Genomic DNA, 14463 nt, shown 5'->3' on the forward strand with positions numbered 1-14463 from the left:
TATTTTTAAGCTACACTTAACATGCTATGAAGAATGCACTGTTTTGCATATAAGTATATAAAGGTATATATACTTATGCATATATATATATATATGAGAAGAACATTATCTTCTACATCTGTGTTGTTTCTCATTGATCCCTGTAGAAGTTTTTAAACCTTGTCATTAGACTTTAGTAGAGTTAGATTTTTAGCACTGCAAAATAAGTCAAGTTGGCAGTTTCTTACATATAATCCACCATTAGCAGTACCATGTGATGAATCTGAAGGATATCTCTGGCCAGTGAAAAGGAGGAGAAAGTTCAATTTAGTGTTTTCTGTTATTCCATTCTCCTTTCATAGCATGTCAGTTGCACAGTCTCTATTTTAGATGAACAGCTGCAGAACTCTTGGTTTTAGTAGGTAATGAAACACTACTATCTCTACTGTAAAGGTCACAAGCTTAAAACTTCTTAAGCTTTTAATATGAAGCAAACTCAACACATTTCATTCAGTGATCAGTGATCCTGAAAGTTGTAATTTCACCCACAGTCATTGTTCATCTGCATAAAGGCAAGACTTGATGGTTCTCTCCTCCCATAGAAGGAAGGATCTATTTGAAAACTGTAAGAACAAAATCATAGAAAATACTAAGTTGGAACAGATCCACAAGCATTATCAAGCCTCATATGAGTGCAGGTGAAACAGAAGACTTGGGAATCAGCAAGTACTAGCTGAGGCTTTTGTAGCATGTAGCAGCACAGAGCATCAGGGCCCTGGTGTCTGGTTCATTGGGTCATGGTAGCCGCTTGGACCAGCTGATAACCACTCAGGAACCAGAGTAGCCACTGATCATGATATTCATCATTTATGTTGTCCTTCTTTTTAGAAGTTATTTTGCTAATCATTCCTAATTATGAATTACAGAAGTCTTTGCGCATTTCCAAATAAAATGAGGATGTTAAAAAAGCTTGTTAAAAAAGCTTGTTTTTTTTCTGAATTTTTGAAGTAAAATCATGCAGGTATTCGGGAAACCTCCCTGTCCAGCCATCCAGGAGCCACTCTGGAAGTCATACTCTTAACACCTGAGCTGGGACCAAGACCCTTTCACAGCTACACACCCCACACTCAAATAATCAGGCCAGGTTTCCTACTAGCTCAACCCTAGTTTTCCCATAGCAGAGTCTCAGACTTCTCAATCCTTAGAATAACTTAATCTTGGTGCAATAATTAAATAAAAAAATAATAGCTTGAGCTGAGTGCCTCTGAAGAGGGGCCCTGAACAAGGGAAACCTTGGGCTTTTGTACCCTTACAGTTTTAGTGCATGAAAGTCTCAGGGTCATTGGCTCTTGCTGTGTCTCTACATTTTTGATCACCTGACTGGTGACATAGGTCCCCATGTTGTTTTTTTATGTAAAGAGTCTGCACAGCCTCTTGCTTGGAGCTTCTGCCACCCAGAGCTCAATCTTGAGCTCACAGTGCAAGTAGCAAACCAAGCTACGTGTGCTAGCTGTAATCCTCAAGAGAGGGAAACAGTAATTGCATTCTGCAGTAAAATACTGTGTTTTAAGGTGTCCCTTAAATGAGAAGTTTTAATCCCTTTGTCCCTCTGTATTCTGTTTTTCTTACAGGTCCCTGCAATGCAGAATGCAGTAAAGTAGGGTGTGATGGGCCAGGACCAGATCATTGTACAGACTGTCTGCACTATTACTACAAATCTAAAAACAATACAAGGTAAGAGAAAGGGAAATAAACGTCACTTCATTGATTTCTTAGTGTATATCTTAACTTTCTTTCCTCTTCTCTTCACTGCAGTCATGGATAATTAATTTTCCCCTGATTTTGCAAAATTTTCTTTGGAGTTAAAAAACCCCAAACCCTAGCTAATCAGAATTTAAAATACAACTTTGAAAAACCCTTCTCTGATTATATCCCCAACTCTTTTTTTGTTTCCATAAGAAACTTTCTCTGTATATATATGTATTTATAGACTCTCATAGCTACTGCAGCTGATGTGATTAGGTGAACAACATAGGAAGAAAGGTAGATGGTTCAAAATTACACTGTAGACTGTCTGACAAGACATATGCTGGTGAGATAGCATGTGTAGGGACATAAATGCAAGAGAGTTAGCTTGATGCAGTGCTTAGAAGGGTTATATCTTAGTAAGCACATGATCATTAGAAAAGCAACAATGCTGAGAAATACTTCTGCTTTGCAGTCATGGTCCAGGAATGTGGTGGCAGGTTATTTCATTAACAATTCTGCCTTCTCTTCCCTGCTGTCTGCAGGATCTGTGTTTCGACCTGCCCACCTGGTCACTACAATGCAGACAAGAAACGATGTAAAAAATGCTCACCCAATTGTGAAACCTGTGTTGGAGGCCATAATGACCAGTGCATGACCTGTAAATCTGGCTACTACCTGAATGAAGTAACCAATAGCTGTATTACCAACTGCCCTGATGGGTTTTACCTGGATAAGAGTTAGTATTTCTTGTTGGTTTTGTATTGCGGGCTACAGAATTTCATCTGGGGAGGTTGCTGGAATGCTTATGAGCAGGAAAAGTGTATGTTGATCTCTTATCCTATTCCTTTTATTAAATTGTTGCCAAGCATGATCAAGAACGTCCTGAATAATCTTCCTTTATTTTAAAAACCATGCTTATTGGAGGGTGTCTTTTCAACTGGGGGTACCTGGGAGTAACAGTAGCAGAACCAGGGCAGTTCAAGAGCAAGTCAGCTGAAGGACAGCAAAGGTTATCACTACTTGGAGAAGGGACAGACAGCACCCATTCTGTCCTTGACTCCCCATTCAGCGTGATTATATGGTGCCAGAATTGAGAGCTGAGAAACTGGCCATGACCAGTGAAACAGAGCTCTACCAAAACCTGGCTCTTCAGAATAACATGGTTGCAAATAATGTTTCTGGCAGACCTAAGCACGTCCAGAGTGATGTGACTGCCCAAGAGCAGTAATCCTCAGCCATGATAGGTACCTGCCTTCAGCTTCCTCCTGTGATTGCCAAGTAGACTGTCTGTGTTTAATTTCCTGCTTTGGCTAACAAAAATACTTAGATATATATTCAAATGGGCTTAAAACTGCAGTGGCTTTTGTTATCTTTAGACTCTCCTTAGAAGATAAATACGTTCTCAGGAGCTTTGTTTATAGGTACCTAACATTCTGCTTCCTCCAGCATGAAGCTGTGTGCTTGATTTTGAGAATTAGTAAAAACAGGTCCTACCTTAATTCTTGCATTTTCACTGTGTGAGAACTACAGTAAACAGAACTCTTTCCCGTACAAATTAACATGGATAGATGAAAATTTAGGATTAAATAGAGAAATTGAGTTTTTCTTCTCAGAATGGTATGTGTCACTCACTGCATGTCAAAAGACAGCGGGGCTGAATAGAGAGAGACTTTTCTTAAAGAAGGGATCTCTAGAGATAAAAAACCAGTTGTTAAGTAATTTATATATTTACTTTGTTAAGATCAGATCTGTTTTTGAAGGTGTGTCTTTTAGCACCAAATCAGGAAGACAGGACAGACTGCTGGCATGGAAGGTGTAAGATTGCAGGACAGTCTTCAGAACATATGGCAGTCATTAGTGCATATCACTAGTATGAGAGAAGGTGACTTAAGTCCATATTATAATTAGTGAATGTAAAATTTAAGTGTTTATGAAAAATTTTTAATGGCCTCAAAACATACTTTTTGTCAGAGTGCAACTATAACTTCAAATGCATGGAAATATTGTAAACCAGTTTATAGTTTATATTTGATGGAAAAAGCTAATGATAGGCAGAATTTTGCTGTTTTAGTGTAGCTTGATGTTGATATCAAACTAGAAAGTAGTAAGTCATGTAATAATACATTCATACAATTTTAGCAAACAAAACTGACCAAGGTTTTCTGGGTTGTTTTCTTTTTTTCTCTTGTAGATAAGATTGTTTGTCGTAAATGTAGTGAAAACTGCAAGACCTGTGTTGAATTCGAAATCTGCACAGAATGCAGACATGGCCTAAGGTAAGGAAATCATGTGTGTCTCTAAACATAGTATCTGAAGAGGTAGACAAGGCTGAAGATACACAATGAAGAACATCAGATAGCTATTTAAACTTGCATGGACCTCATTTCATCTGTTCCAATGCTGTTTAGTCTGTAATAGTGATCCTGAGTGCCAATTTGACTGACAACAGATTTTTAGAAGGCCCTTTATGCTGGGATGCAACACTTTTATATCAGGTAACATAAAAGCCACAGTCATGTGGAAAGCTGGCTTCTTCAATTTTTGACCTACATTATGTTGCTCATGGATTATTTTAGAAGTAGAGCCAATGAATTCTATTAATCTTTCTGATTCATTCATGTGGTAGTTAGAAATTGTTTTCTTATCTTCATTGTATTTCTTCATGTATCCAGTCATTCACTTACCTCAAGTATCTGAGGCTCAATTCTATTACAGTACAGTGATCATATATTTTAAACAGCAGGTGAGATTTTTTTCCTTCAGAGGGAAACTTAATTATTCTTTAAAATTATAAATAAACATACAAAGCAGCAGTACACGTTTCAAGCTCCTTTATAAAGAATGACCTTTTGGTCCAAGTAGCAAAGGTTAAAAATCTTATAAAATTCAGGACAGACTGTATACTGGCTTAGTGCCACAAAAAATATGAAGTCAATATTCAGTATCTGTAGGTATTCTTTCAAATACAAGTATTATTTTCATGTTTTAACACTGAGGTTTCCTGTTGCATTAAAGTGGACTTTCATCTTTTAGTAAAAGCTGAATGTTTGCTTCTAGGACATCAATAGCTGGATTCCTTTATTGAAATTGAAATACTAAAAAAAATTTAAAACCTAGCCTTCATGTTTTCTTGGGCAATTTTAGCAAATAGAGAGTCATTTTTGGTATCAGTTTTTGAAAAATGTGTGGTTATATCAGATAAATGAAGCCTTTCAGGACATGCATTTCATATTCCATAGTTGTTCCATACTTTCTGCATTTCTTGGCAGAGGTATCAGTGAGCAAGGCCTTCCTTGAGTGGGTCTTGAGAGACCTGAATTCCAGATCTACTCGATTACTGGCACATTAAATAAACTTGGGCAAATTATTTTCCCATCTGTAAAAACATGATAATGCTATGTGCATTGTAAAGCACTGTGGAAAAACAATAGAAAAGCAGGGGTTGTGAAGTTTTGTTGACTTGCTGGTTTATTTTCTAAACTGGGACTGAATACACTTCTGAAAATTGTCAGTGGTGCTGAACTTACCTGGCTGTTGCTGTATCCAATCTGTAAAAACATGGTTAGCACTCAGAGTGGGAAATCCCAGAGCTGATGAGCATTTTTTGAGAAAGTGTTAAATTGGATGAATCCTGAGATTCTGCAGAAGATGGTAAACATGGCAGAGAAGTCCTAGTTTAAAAAAAATAACTTCAAACAGATAAACAAAACCCAAACGCCAACAAACTGCTTTAGGCACCATATAACATGAAAGCAATAAACAGCTTCTTCAAGGAATACATAAAAATGTGTCTTGTTCTTCACATTTTTGTGCTCTCTCAAAAGTGCCTGCAGGCAGAATACTTCCATCTGTAATCTCAACAAATCTTACAAAGCACACAGAACTGGCATTCAGTTAACAAGTCACTTAGCATTTTTTTAATGCTGACCCTCTGCCAAATTCCTTATGGATAATTGCATTTTACATGCCTGAATTTTTAGTGTTGCTTGTCATTGTTAATTTTTTTTCTGTCCCCTATTACTTGGTAGTATTTACAAAGAGTTTGTAAACAGCTTCTTTACACCACCATGGCAAAACTGCTTTGCATTCCCTCTTTAAGTGAATGGTGTCTCTAAATTTATGAAATATGACCAGTGAAGGAAGCCGATGAATCGTAATATATGGCTTGTTCTTTGATTAAAAGAGAATTACTGGATTGTGCACAATCTTGTTGTCCTCTGTTGCCATTATCTGCTCTGTGCTTTCTTTCCTTTTTGTAATAGTTTGCATGGCACCAGATGTGCTATCCACTGTGAAGAAGGAAAATACCATAATGGCAGAGAATGTGAACCATGCCACCGCTCCTGTGCAACATGTGCAGGTATCACACTGACATTTGTCTGCATAATCTTCATTCCTGTATGATTTTACCTCTGATTTTATTCCACTATATCACAGTTACAGTGTAGCATCATTGTTTACGTGTGAATCCTTCATTCTCTTAGTAACTCTTAATTACATTTTAAATACGGTAAACTTCTTTCAACTAGCATAGAAATCTAGGCTTTTAATTGAAAGAATTCATAAATTCCTCTTTCTTTTTTCTTTTTGTTTCCTTTTTCTTTTTTTTTCCTTTTTTTAGTTTTAGTAGAACTTACTATGATTTCCAGTAATGCCTTCCATTTTCCTCCAGGGATGGAATAATGACTGGCAGATTTTGTGGGAGCTTTAGAACTGCAGTAATTCATTTTGGAAAAAGATACACTGAAATGATGTAATTTTTTATTTTGACAATGTACCTGCCTTCTAACAATTTCTCTTTTGACTAAGGTGCTGGAGTAGATGCCTGTATAAACTGCACACAGGGTTACTTTTTGGAAGATGGAAGATGTGTGTTGTCCTGTAGTAGTGGTTATTACCTTGATCACTCCACTGAAAGCGGATACAAAAGCTGTAAAAGGTACGATCAGTGACTGATATATCTGCTATTTGGCAGTATATTAGCTATTACAGTGTTGGAAATGATCATACTTATTAGAAGATAAAACACTGTTGACATCAAACATAAAAAAATGCTTAAGGCTAAGTAAATAAGAAAAATATATTATTTTTGTTGTTATTATTATCATTATTATATGATTTATATTCATACAGGTCCTATAAAAGTATTTTTCTGGTATCTGTGTATGACCTTCACTTTAAAACAGCCTGTAGTGAGCCTGTAAGTAGATTTGTATAGAAGCATAAAATTTACAAATCTGACAGAGGAACTGCATTTCTTAATAGCAAACAAAACCAATCAAAACTACATTTTTTTTCTTTGCAAGTTAGTTAGTATTTATAAAGACCATTTCAGTTCTTCCACTGCATATTCACAAACATAGTGCACGTAGATTCTAAACTACTGTCCAGAATTGCTTACCTGATTCGAGTGCATAAATGGCTGGATAAATCTTGGGCAAAGTTGTGCTGTGCAAGGAAGGAATATTTTTCTATTCCGTACTTTGTTAAACAGATATAATTTGTTGCCCTTTGGAATAATTTATTGTTGACTCAGATCTAAGTTCAGGGCAGGAAGGGAATCCTTGTGTGTTTCAGTGTGTTCTACATAAAAAGACAATATGTAATGAAAAGACAATGGAGCCAGATGGGTGACGAAGGGACTGGCATCATGCCAGTCATTTCTATCCTGTGGCTTTAGTTCATGCTTTTCACATGCACATATTTGCACCATCAGCTCGGTACTTTTGCTGATTATTTATGCATAGTTCCAACACACTAGAATAATACAGCTGTGTAGTAAAAACACTGGAATAGAAATTTGGTGATGGAAAGAAACAGGACTGAGTTTCAGGGGTAGTCAATTATTTATTATCAATATTAGTAGTAGTAATATTATAGTACCTTATATCTCTAGAAAGAACAAACAAGTCCTTTCCAATACAAAAGATGTCTCCTAGGAAGCCTTATATTTGGTAAGGCCAGAAGACCAACTCCTGCCATTGTATTTCAGATGTGATGCCAGCTGTTTGGATTGCAGTGGCCAAGGAGACAGAAACTGTACAAGCTGTCCAAGTGGCTATAACCTAGACACTGGTGTCTGTGTCATTGGAACAGTATGCAAGGATGGTGAGTGCAAGTCTCTGAAACAATTCATTTTATCACTGCCAGCTTCTTCTTTTACATGTATTGGGTTGGTTTGGCCTGCTTTTCTTCTTAAGTATGGCCTACCTTACCTTTTAAAATTTTCAGATGTATGAAAAGGAGAAATTTACATTTGCATGTGTTAGCAAGATTAGTCACAGCTACTTCACATGATTTACCTGAATTTTCCTAAAATAAATTTTCCCATTGCCAACAACCTACTTTTCCTTTCTTAGCATTTGTTCAAAAGCTGTTGCTTTCAACAGATTTTTATATGAGGACCCTAGAGTACTATTAATAGAATTACATTTATCTATCTCAGCACTTTAAACTGTGAAAATGATGGTAAGTAAAAATGATTTAAAGCACCAATTGCTTGACTTGTGTGATAGGATAGTAAGAAAAAAAAGGATTCTGAAATAGGGAATATACAATTTAGGGTGGAGATTTGAACTTCCTCCAAATTCTCTGTGGCAACCAAGATAGCCTTCTTATTGCATATGATTGGCTTAATTATTCACTAATATAAATTCCTTTTAAATGTCACAATTACAGAGACACTTAGATAACACTGTACTTCCTTAAAAATGTTACCGGTTGAATTACTTGTAAATAGAGCCTAACAAGAGCAATCCAACAGGAAAATCGTATCAAAACAAAGTCTGGGAAGATACCTGACATCAGATATAGTAAAAGCTAACAGTGACTCTTGGGTCCAGCTTATTTCCACTGGATTTATTAAGAGTTAAAGAAGACTTTAAAAAGAAGAAAGAAAGAGCACAGGTTTGAGTCTTGGACTTCTTCCTGTGGACCTTTTCATGTCCTGTTGGAATATAGGCTTCCAAACTTTGAAAAGTACCCTGTTCATTGTAAAGTTACATTGCAGATATTGGTAAACTAGTCATGAGCCCTTTTTATGTCTGGACTTTGGAAGAGTTATTGTCTAAAGCGGGTCCAGAAGAGGACAGATATACATAGACAAATTAAGAAGTGTAATGCTAATATGGTATTGCAATTGATTTCTGCAATGCAAACATTTGAGATATCAGTTTGGTTTTTAACATGGCTGGATAAATCTATCTTCATTTCTAACATACAGCCTCAATCACATACCCTGTAGTTCCCAAGGGTGAGGACACCCTATCTCAGAATTTTCACCACTATTCTTCCAAATGCAGCTGTTATGGAAGGGCAGCACATGGATTTGCAGGCCTTCAGGTACTTGCAATGGACCATGATGGGTCACACCACACAGCACGTGTTCTCAGCAGTCTAGGGTAACGAGGGAAGTCCAGGAGGGTTTGGGAGGTTTTTTTTTTTTTTCTGGTAATTCACAAAAGCAGAGAGGGTCTCATTTCAATGCCTACAGACAACTCACTCTATAGGATTTGCATTTCTGTTGAGAATGTTTTACTCTTTTTCTGTGGTTTGATTTTTTTGTTCTTTTAATTCATAAAAATTGAGAGCGAATTCCTTTGCTGTAAATATCACTGTATTCTAATTATTCTCTTTCTAATCTTTTTTTTTTCCTTTTCATAAATGGATACCAATCATTTCCTGTTGGACCACACAATATCTCTTCCTGAAAAAAAAAATGCTGTTGACTGAAATTCCTTTTGATGGACCAAATTTCCTACTTGCTACCTGCTCCTGAATGGTCTCTTCAACCAAATCTGCATGTCTGACCAATTATACTTTTCTCCATTGTATACGCCGTGCTCTCCAAACCTTCAACCTCCCCTCCTTCTCTTGCTGCTACCCTCTGGAAGCCACGGAAGAGTCCTGGGCCGAGGGAGGATTCTGTATGCTGGTGAAAAAGAACAATCTCTGCCAGAGGAAAGTGCTTCAGCAATTGTGTTGCAGAACATGTAAACAAAAGGGGTGAACTGACACCTCCCAGCATCCTCCTCCTCCTGTTGACTTACAGATTAATTCATATTACTGAAAAAGGAAAAACAAAAAGTAAGAAAAAGAAAGCAAGCCACCTTTCTCCCTCTCCCACCTCATTGTCGGGGGAGATGGCAAACTGTTTGTTGGAACTTAAATGGAAAAACTACAACACACCTACCTTTCATAACTGGGTGTCTAGAGCTGAGCATCCAGGATCACAGAGTCAGTATTGTGTGACCAAAGCATTTGATGCCAAAATTAGAATTTAACTCCTGATTTGATTTCCTGTCAACCTTAGGATTATTCCTGTTTTTTGAAGGTTCTTTTTCTTCCCTTCTTTCCTGCTTCTTTCCACTTCAAGATGTTTAAATAGTGTTTCAAGAATACAACACAAGTTTACATGGATTAAAACTAAACAATACAAAAAAAATTGCATTAGTCTTTTTTTTGTGCTGTATGTATTGACAGGGGGAACTTGAGTTCCTGAGGGGATCAGAAACATCATTAGTGCAGGACTAAGTTCTGCCCCTTTTCTAACACTATTTTAAAAAATGGAAAGTGAACATTTCTGCTCACATTTTTTTCTTCCTTCCTCTGCTGTATGCTATTTTTTGTATCACAGGTGGTATGTATATATGTTTGCCCAAAATGTGGTTTTGGTCATATAAATTTCATTTTTAGACAGGTGGCTTATTAACAGATATGCTAGGATTTTTATTTTATTTTTTTAAATTGTCAAAGCTATTTCAAATAAACATAAGAAACCCATTGTTCCTGTAGTGGACAAATTTAGAATATACTACTTCTCTTGATTTGCATAAGTGAGAGTAATGTATATGCTCAGAAGTCAGAAAACATTGCTAACATGTAAGAAGTATTCATAAATTATTGTTGTCTTGTAATGTTCATTTAAAAAGGGGATATTATCATACCGATATGTGGAACTGTTTCATAGTGCCCATGTGTAAATGCTAGTGTGACTAGATACAACAGGATGTGTTTACAGGACTGGATTTATAATTGTGCCAAATACACCTCCAGGAAAAATTGCATATAGCGCAATAAATCAGTGGTTCTCTTGATGCCGTGATGGGCCTGAATCTCTTTTTAACTGTTCACAGTAGAAATTTCAGCAGGAATAGTCTTGCTAAGGCCAATGGAATTACCTCACTGTAACATGGTCCTGAGTGATAAGAGAAGTGGCCCCAGCCTCACTCTTTTTCTACCCAGGCACATGGCTGCCAGTACAAATTTCTGTTTGTCTTCTTCAGCTTCACTCAGCATACTGTTCAAAAGACAGTCATTTCACAGAAAACAGCAAATTGAACTTCAAAGATACTTTTTACTGGGGATAATACTTACAACATGCAAAGTGTCTTTCTCAGTTAGCTTTCCAAGACATACAACAGAAAATGGATTTCAGCTGTTTAAGCATGTAAATCCTGGAAAATAAAGGGGATCAAAAATGACTGTGGATGTTTTACAGACAAACTAATTCAAACCTTTAGAGGTAGTGTCCTCTTTAGCAGAGAGCAGATAAACTATTTCAGCCTGGTTCAGTATGAGAGAGTGCAGTCAAGCTCCTTTGGTGCCCATTACAAATTTCCTGATAAACATTCAAATTTGTACTAGTTTAACTACTAGTCTGTTACTGCCTCATTTCTCAGTATAGCGTGTTTAAATAGAACATAATGCTTTCAAAGTTTAAGTTAATATTATATATGTTATATATAAATATATATTCACTATTGAGATTTAATTATGTAATGGATTGTAAAGAATCTGTTTGGATACTTACAAATGTCTCTAACACTTATAGAGAAGAAATTAATAACTTTGTTTTCTTTAAAAAGATTTGACATTGTTATAACTAAATCCATTTTTACTGAAAAAATACTGTACATGTGTAAAATGTTCAGTTGTTATTTGTAAAATAGGGTAGTTCTGTTGTAATTGATACTGGCCAAAATCAATGTTATTCCATATTTTATTTTTTTTATTAAATTAACCTAAATTCCTGTTCTTTTGGTCTGGAAAAACATGTTGCTCCATATGTTAAATATCTTTGTTGAAGGGTGTAGGTAGCTCTGTGTATAGAGCACTTAGATACCTGGGTGTTTAATTTTATTACAGATTTCTTTTAGTTTAAGTGATGGAATTTATGATTGCAGAAATACCTGGTTTACAAGGAGATCACTTTTTGTGTAGTAACAGTACAGCCATATCTGAACCCAGTTGCAATGTTGACTTCCTCTGATCTGTAAGAGTTTGTGATGGGTCTAATCTGTTGTGTGTTCAGGATTAAAAAGCAAAATTTGTAACTACCTATTGGCTCAGGCAGTTAAGAAAGAAGGTTTCATCTTTGCAGTCATACAAAGCAGCCACTTGCACAGCATGGTGTCGTTGTCTGTTCACATGCTCGCCGGCAGTGCAGCTCAGGTCACAGCCGCTGAGTGCTCCTTCAACAGCACCCATCTGTCCTTGCCAGAGCACAAGGACTCCATGCAGCCTCCTTTGTCACCCCTGCAGGGTGAGCTCCTTCACTGGCATGAGCTGATGCCCTTGTTCATTTACCACTTAGTCCCACAGCCTGAGTGGATAGGAAAAGGGCAGTTTATCCAAGGGGTCATATATTCACATGGCATTTTAAGCACATTTGAGGCCATGTAAAGAATTAACTGCAAAAAAACCCCAGCTCTTTTTGGCCTTAGACATCTCATTGTCACTGATCTGTTTTGACCTGGTTTCAAAACGACCTAGTTATCATTCCCACAGTTTCCCTGTCAGTCCCCAGAAGCATGCATATGTGGGATTCTTAGCCGTAGTTTGGTGAGACCACACCTGGAAAAAAGGTTGCCTACAGCGTTGTATGAAGAACTGCTTGTATCAATTCTCACCTCAGCTTCACCTTCCAAATGAGCAGACAAGTAAGGATAAATCTGTGTTTTAGGGTTTTAGGCTGAAAACCAGAATTTTGTGGTGTTAGCTCAGACTCTTTGATCATCTGTGTTTGTTACAACTTAATAGCTGTAGTCAGAGACATGCAAAATTTGTAAGCAGCCTATAGCTAGTACGTGTACTAGAGGATCACTGCAGCAACAGGATTGCAATTGAAAGAAGCTAGTTTGTTCCCAGCTGCAGTTTTTTTGTGTGATTGCTCTTCCTTCTCTGATTCAATAATGAGTAGTTTGGTGTGATCAGCATTTGACACTATTGATGACACACAGAAAGGACCCATACCATTTCAAAAAGATCAGAAGATACCAAGTATGAAAAAATCATAATTTTCCCTCTGTCAGGAAAGACTGTGTATGGCACCAGTTTAAATCTTTTCATCAGCTTAATTTTCTTTGTACCACAAGTCAGAAAGCAATGACAAATTGAAGATGCCATTATAGTAAGAACATGGTATTTCCCATTTCATATTAGTCTAGGAGAACCCTTGATTTAAATGTAAATTGGACACACTTTTAGACTTTTTTTCACTAAAAGTCCCAAAGTTTTTAAATAAATAAAACTATGGGGAAAAAAAAAACAACAAAAAAAGTAGTCTTACCTGCTAAAAAAAGTTTACCATGCCCCAGACCTGTAGAACATCCTGCAGAAGCCTGTTATGTGGGGGTGTCATGTTATGTTTCCTTTTCTGCAATGTTGTTCCAGCCTTACTCCCTATTTAGCTGTAGTTCTTCACCTCAAGCACACACCAGTACTGTAGGATCAGATGCCAGAAGAGGTTGGTGGAAATCTTATGCTTCTGACCAGCAGCTCCTGGGACATTTGTCATAGCCCCTGCCTACCCACACACACCTGTATCTACTGGCACTCCCTGCCTCTTCCTGGGGAGGCTTTGCAAACTTCCCCTCTGTGAAGCACACTGTTTTCTAGTAAAGATTTCCCTGAGAGACCTTACAGACTACCCCAATCTCTGCTGTGATTGCAGCTTTCCAGTGTCATGTCAAATTCCTTGCAACTGAATCTATTGTGTAAAAGCAGGCTGCTGTTTGTGCCATATTGTCATATCATAAGAGGTTTGGCAGAGGTATGAGTAAACCTATATGTAGAAGCACTAGAGCTATCTACAGCAATTTCACCCATCACTAAATGCAAGTTACAACGGTTGATGACCAATTCTCTTAATAGCCATCTGTTATAATGAATATATTTAATGAACTGAATGGTTGTAAGAAGGCCTATTATAAATTCAAGATTCCTGTAAAGACATGTAAGAGATTGCTTGTATGAGTCAAATCTTTTAATTTGCAGTGCAACTTGTTGAACAATAACTTGTCTATAATCCATTACCATGCCTTATATTTATATTTGATATGCCATTGTGCTGTCATTGGTACAGAATGAACCGAGAAAAGTTTTGCCATTAGAAGTTTGTGCAAGATATTTTAAGCAAGCATTAAAAAAGTTTTATAGCATACAAATAAAAACCCTATTCAAGTTTTCATCAAAAGGAAACTGATGCACAACTTGAATGACCTTTTCCAGAATAGGGAATTCAATAAGTGAAAAAAAAAAAAGGTTGAAAATATATTTTTGATGAGCATTTTCTTTACTAGGGAAAAAACCATTTCTGTTTAATGTAATTTTAATTACATGTCTTACTTAAACTAATTTGTGAGATGTCTGGGTTTTATTGAAATATATTATTATTTTATTGAAATAGATTATTATTTTATTGAAATAGATTATCTTATTATTTACTTACAACTA

General features: G+C 36.6%; 1 protein-coding gene across 2 annotated transcripts in view; it reads left to right on the forward strand.

The window, feature by feature from the left end:
• Positions 1 to 14463, forward strand: part of PCSK5 (proprotein convertase subtilisin/kexin type 5) — a 220552-nt gene that overhangs the window by 153303 nt on the left and 52786 nt on the right. Inside the window, exons 15-21 of one of the 2 annotated variants that reach the window (XM_068177018.1) lie at positions 1611 to 1713; positions 2271 to 2464; positions 3920 to 4004; positions 5991 to 6088; positions 6538 to 6667; positions 7721 to 7836; positions 9621 to 12065. In XM_068177018.1, coding sequence (XP_068033119.1) covers positions 1611 to 1713; positions 2271 to 2464; positions 3920 to 4004; positions 5991 to 6088; positions 6538 to 6667; positions 7721 to 7836; positions 9621 to 9736 — 842 coding nt within the window. In that variant the 3' untranslated portion in view covers positions 9737 to 12065. Of the gene's footprint in view, positions 1 to 1610; positions 1714 to 2270; positions 2465 to 3919; positions 4005 to 5990; positions 6089 to 6537; positions 6668 to 7720; positions 7837 to 9620; positions 12066 to 14463 lie in introns of those variants that run through there. The other variant, XM_068177017.1, reaches the window with a different exon arrangement.

The sequence above is a fragment of the Anomalospiza imberbis genome, chromosome Z (genome assembly GCF_031753505.1).
Source record: "Anomalospiza imberbis isolate Cuckoo-Finch-1a 21T00152 chromosome Z, ASM3175350v1, whole genome shotgun sequence".
NCBI classification, from domain to species: domain Eukaryota; kingdom Metazoa; phylum Chordata; class Aves; order Passeriformes; family Viduidae; genus Anomalospiza; species Anomalospiza imberbis.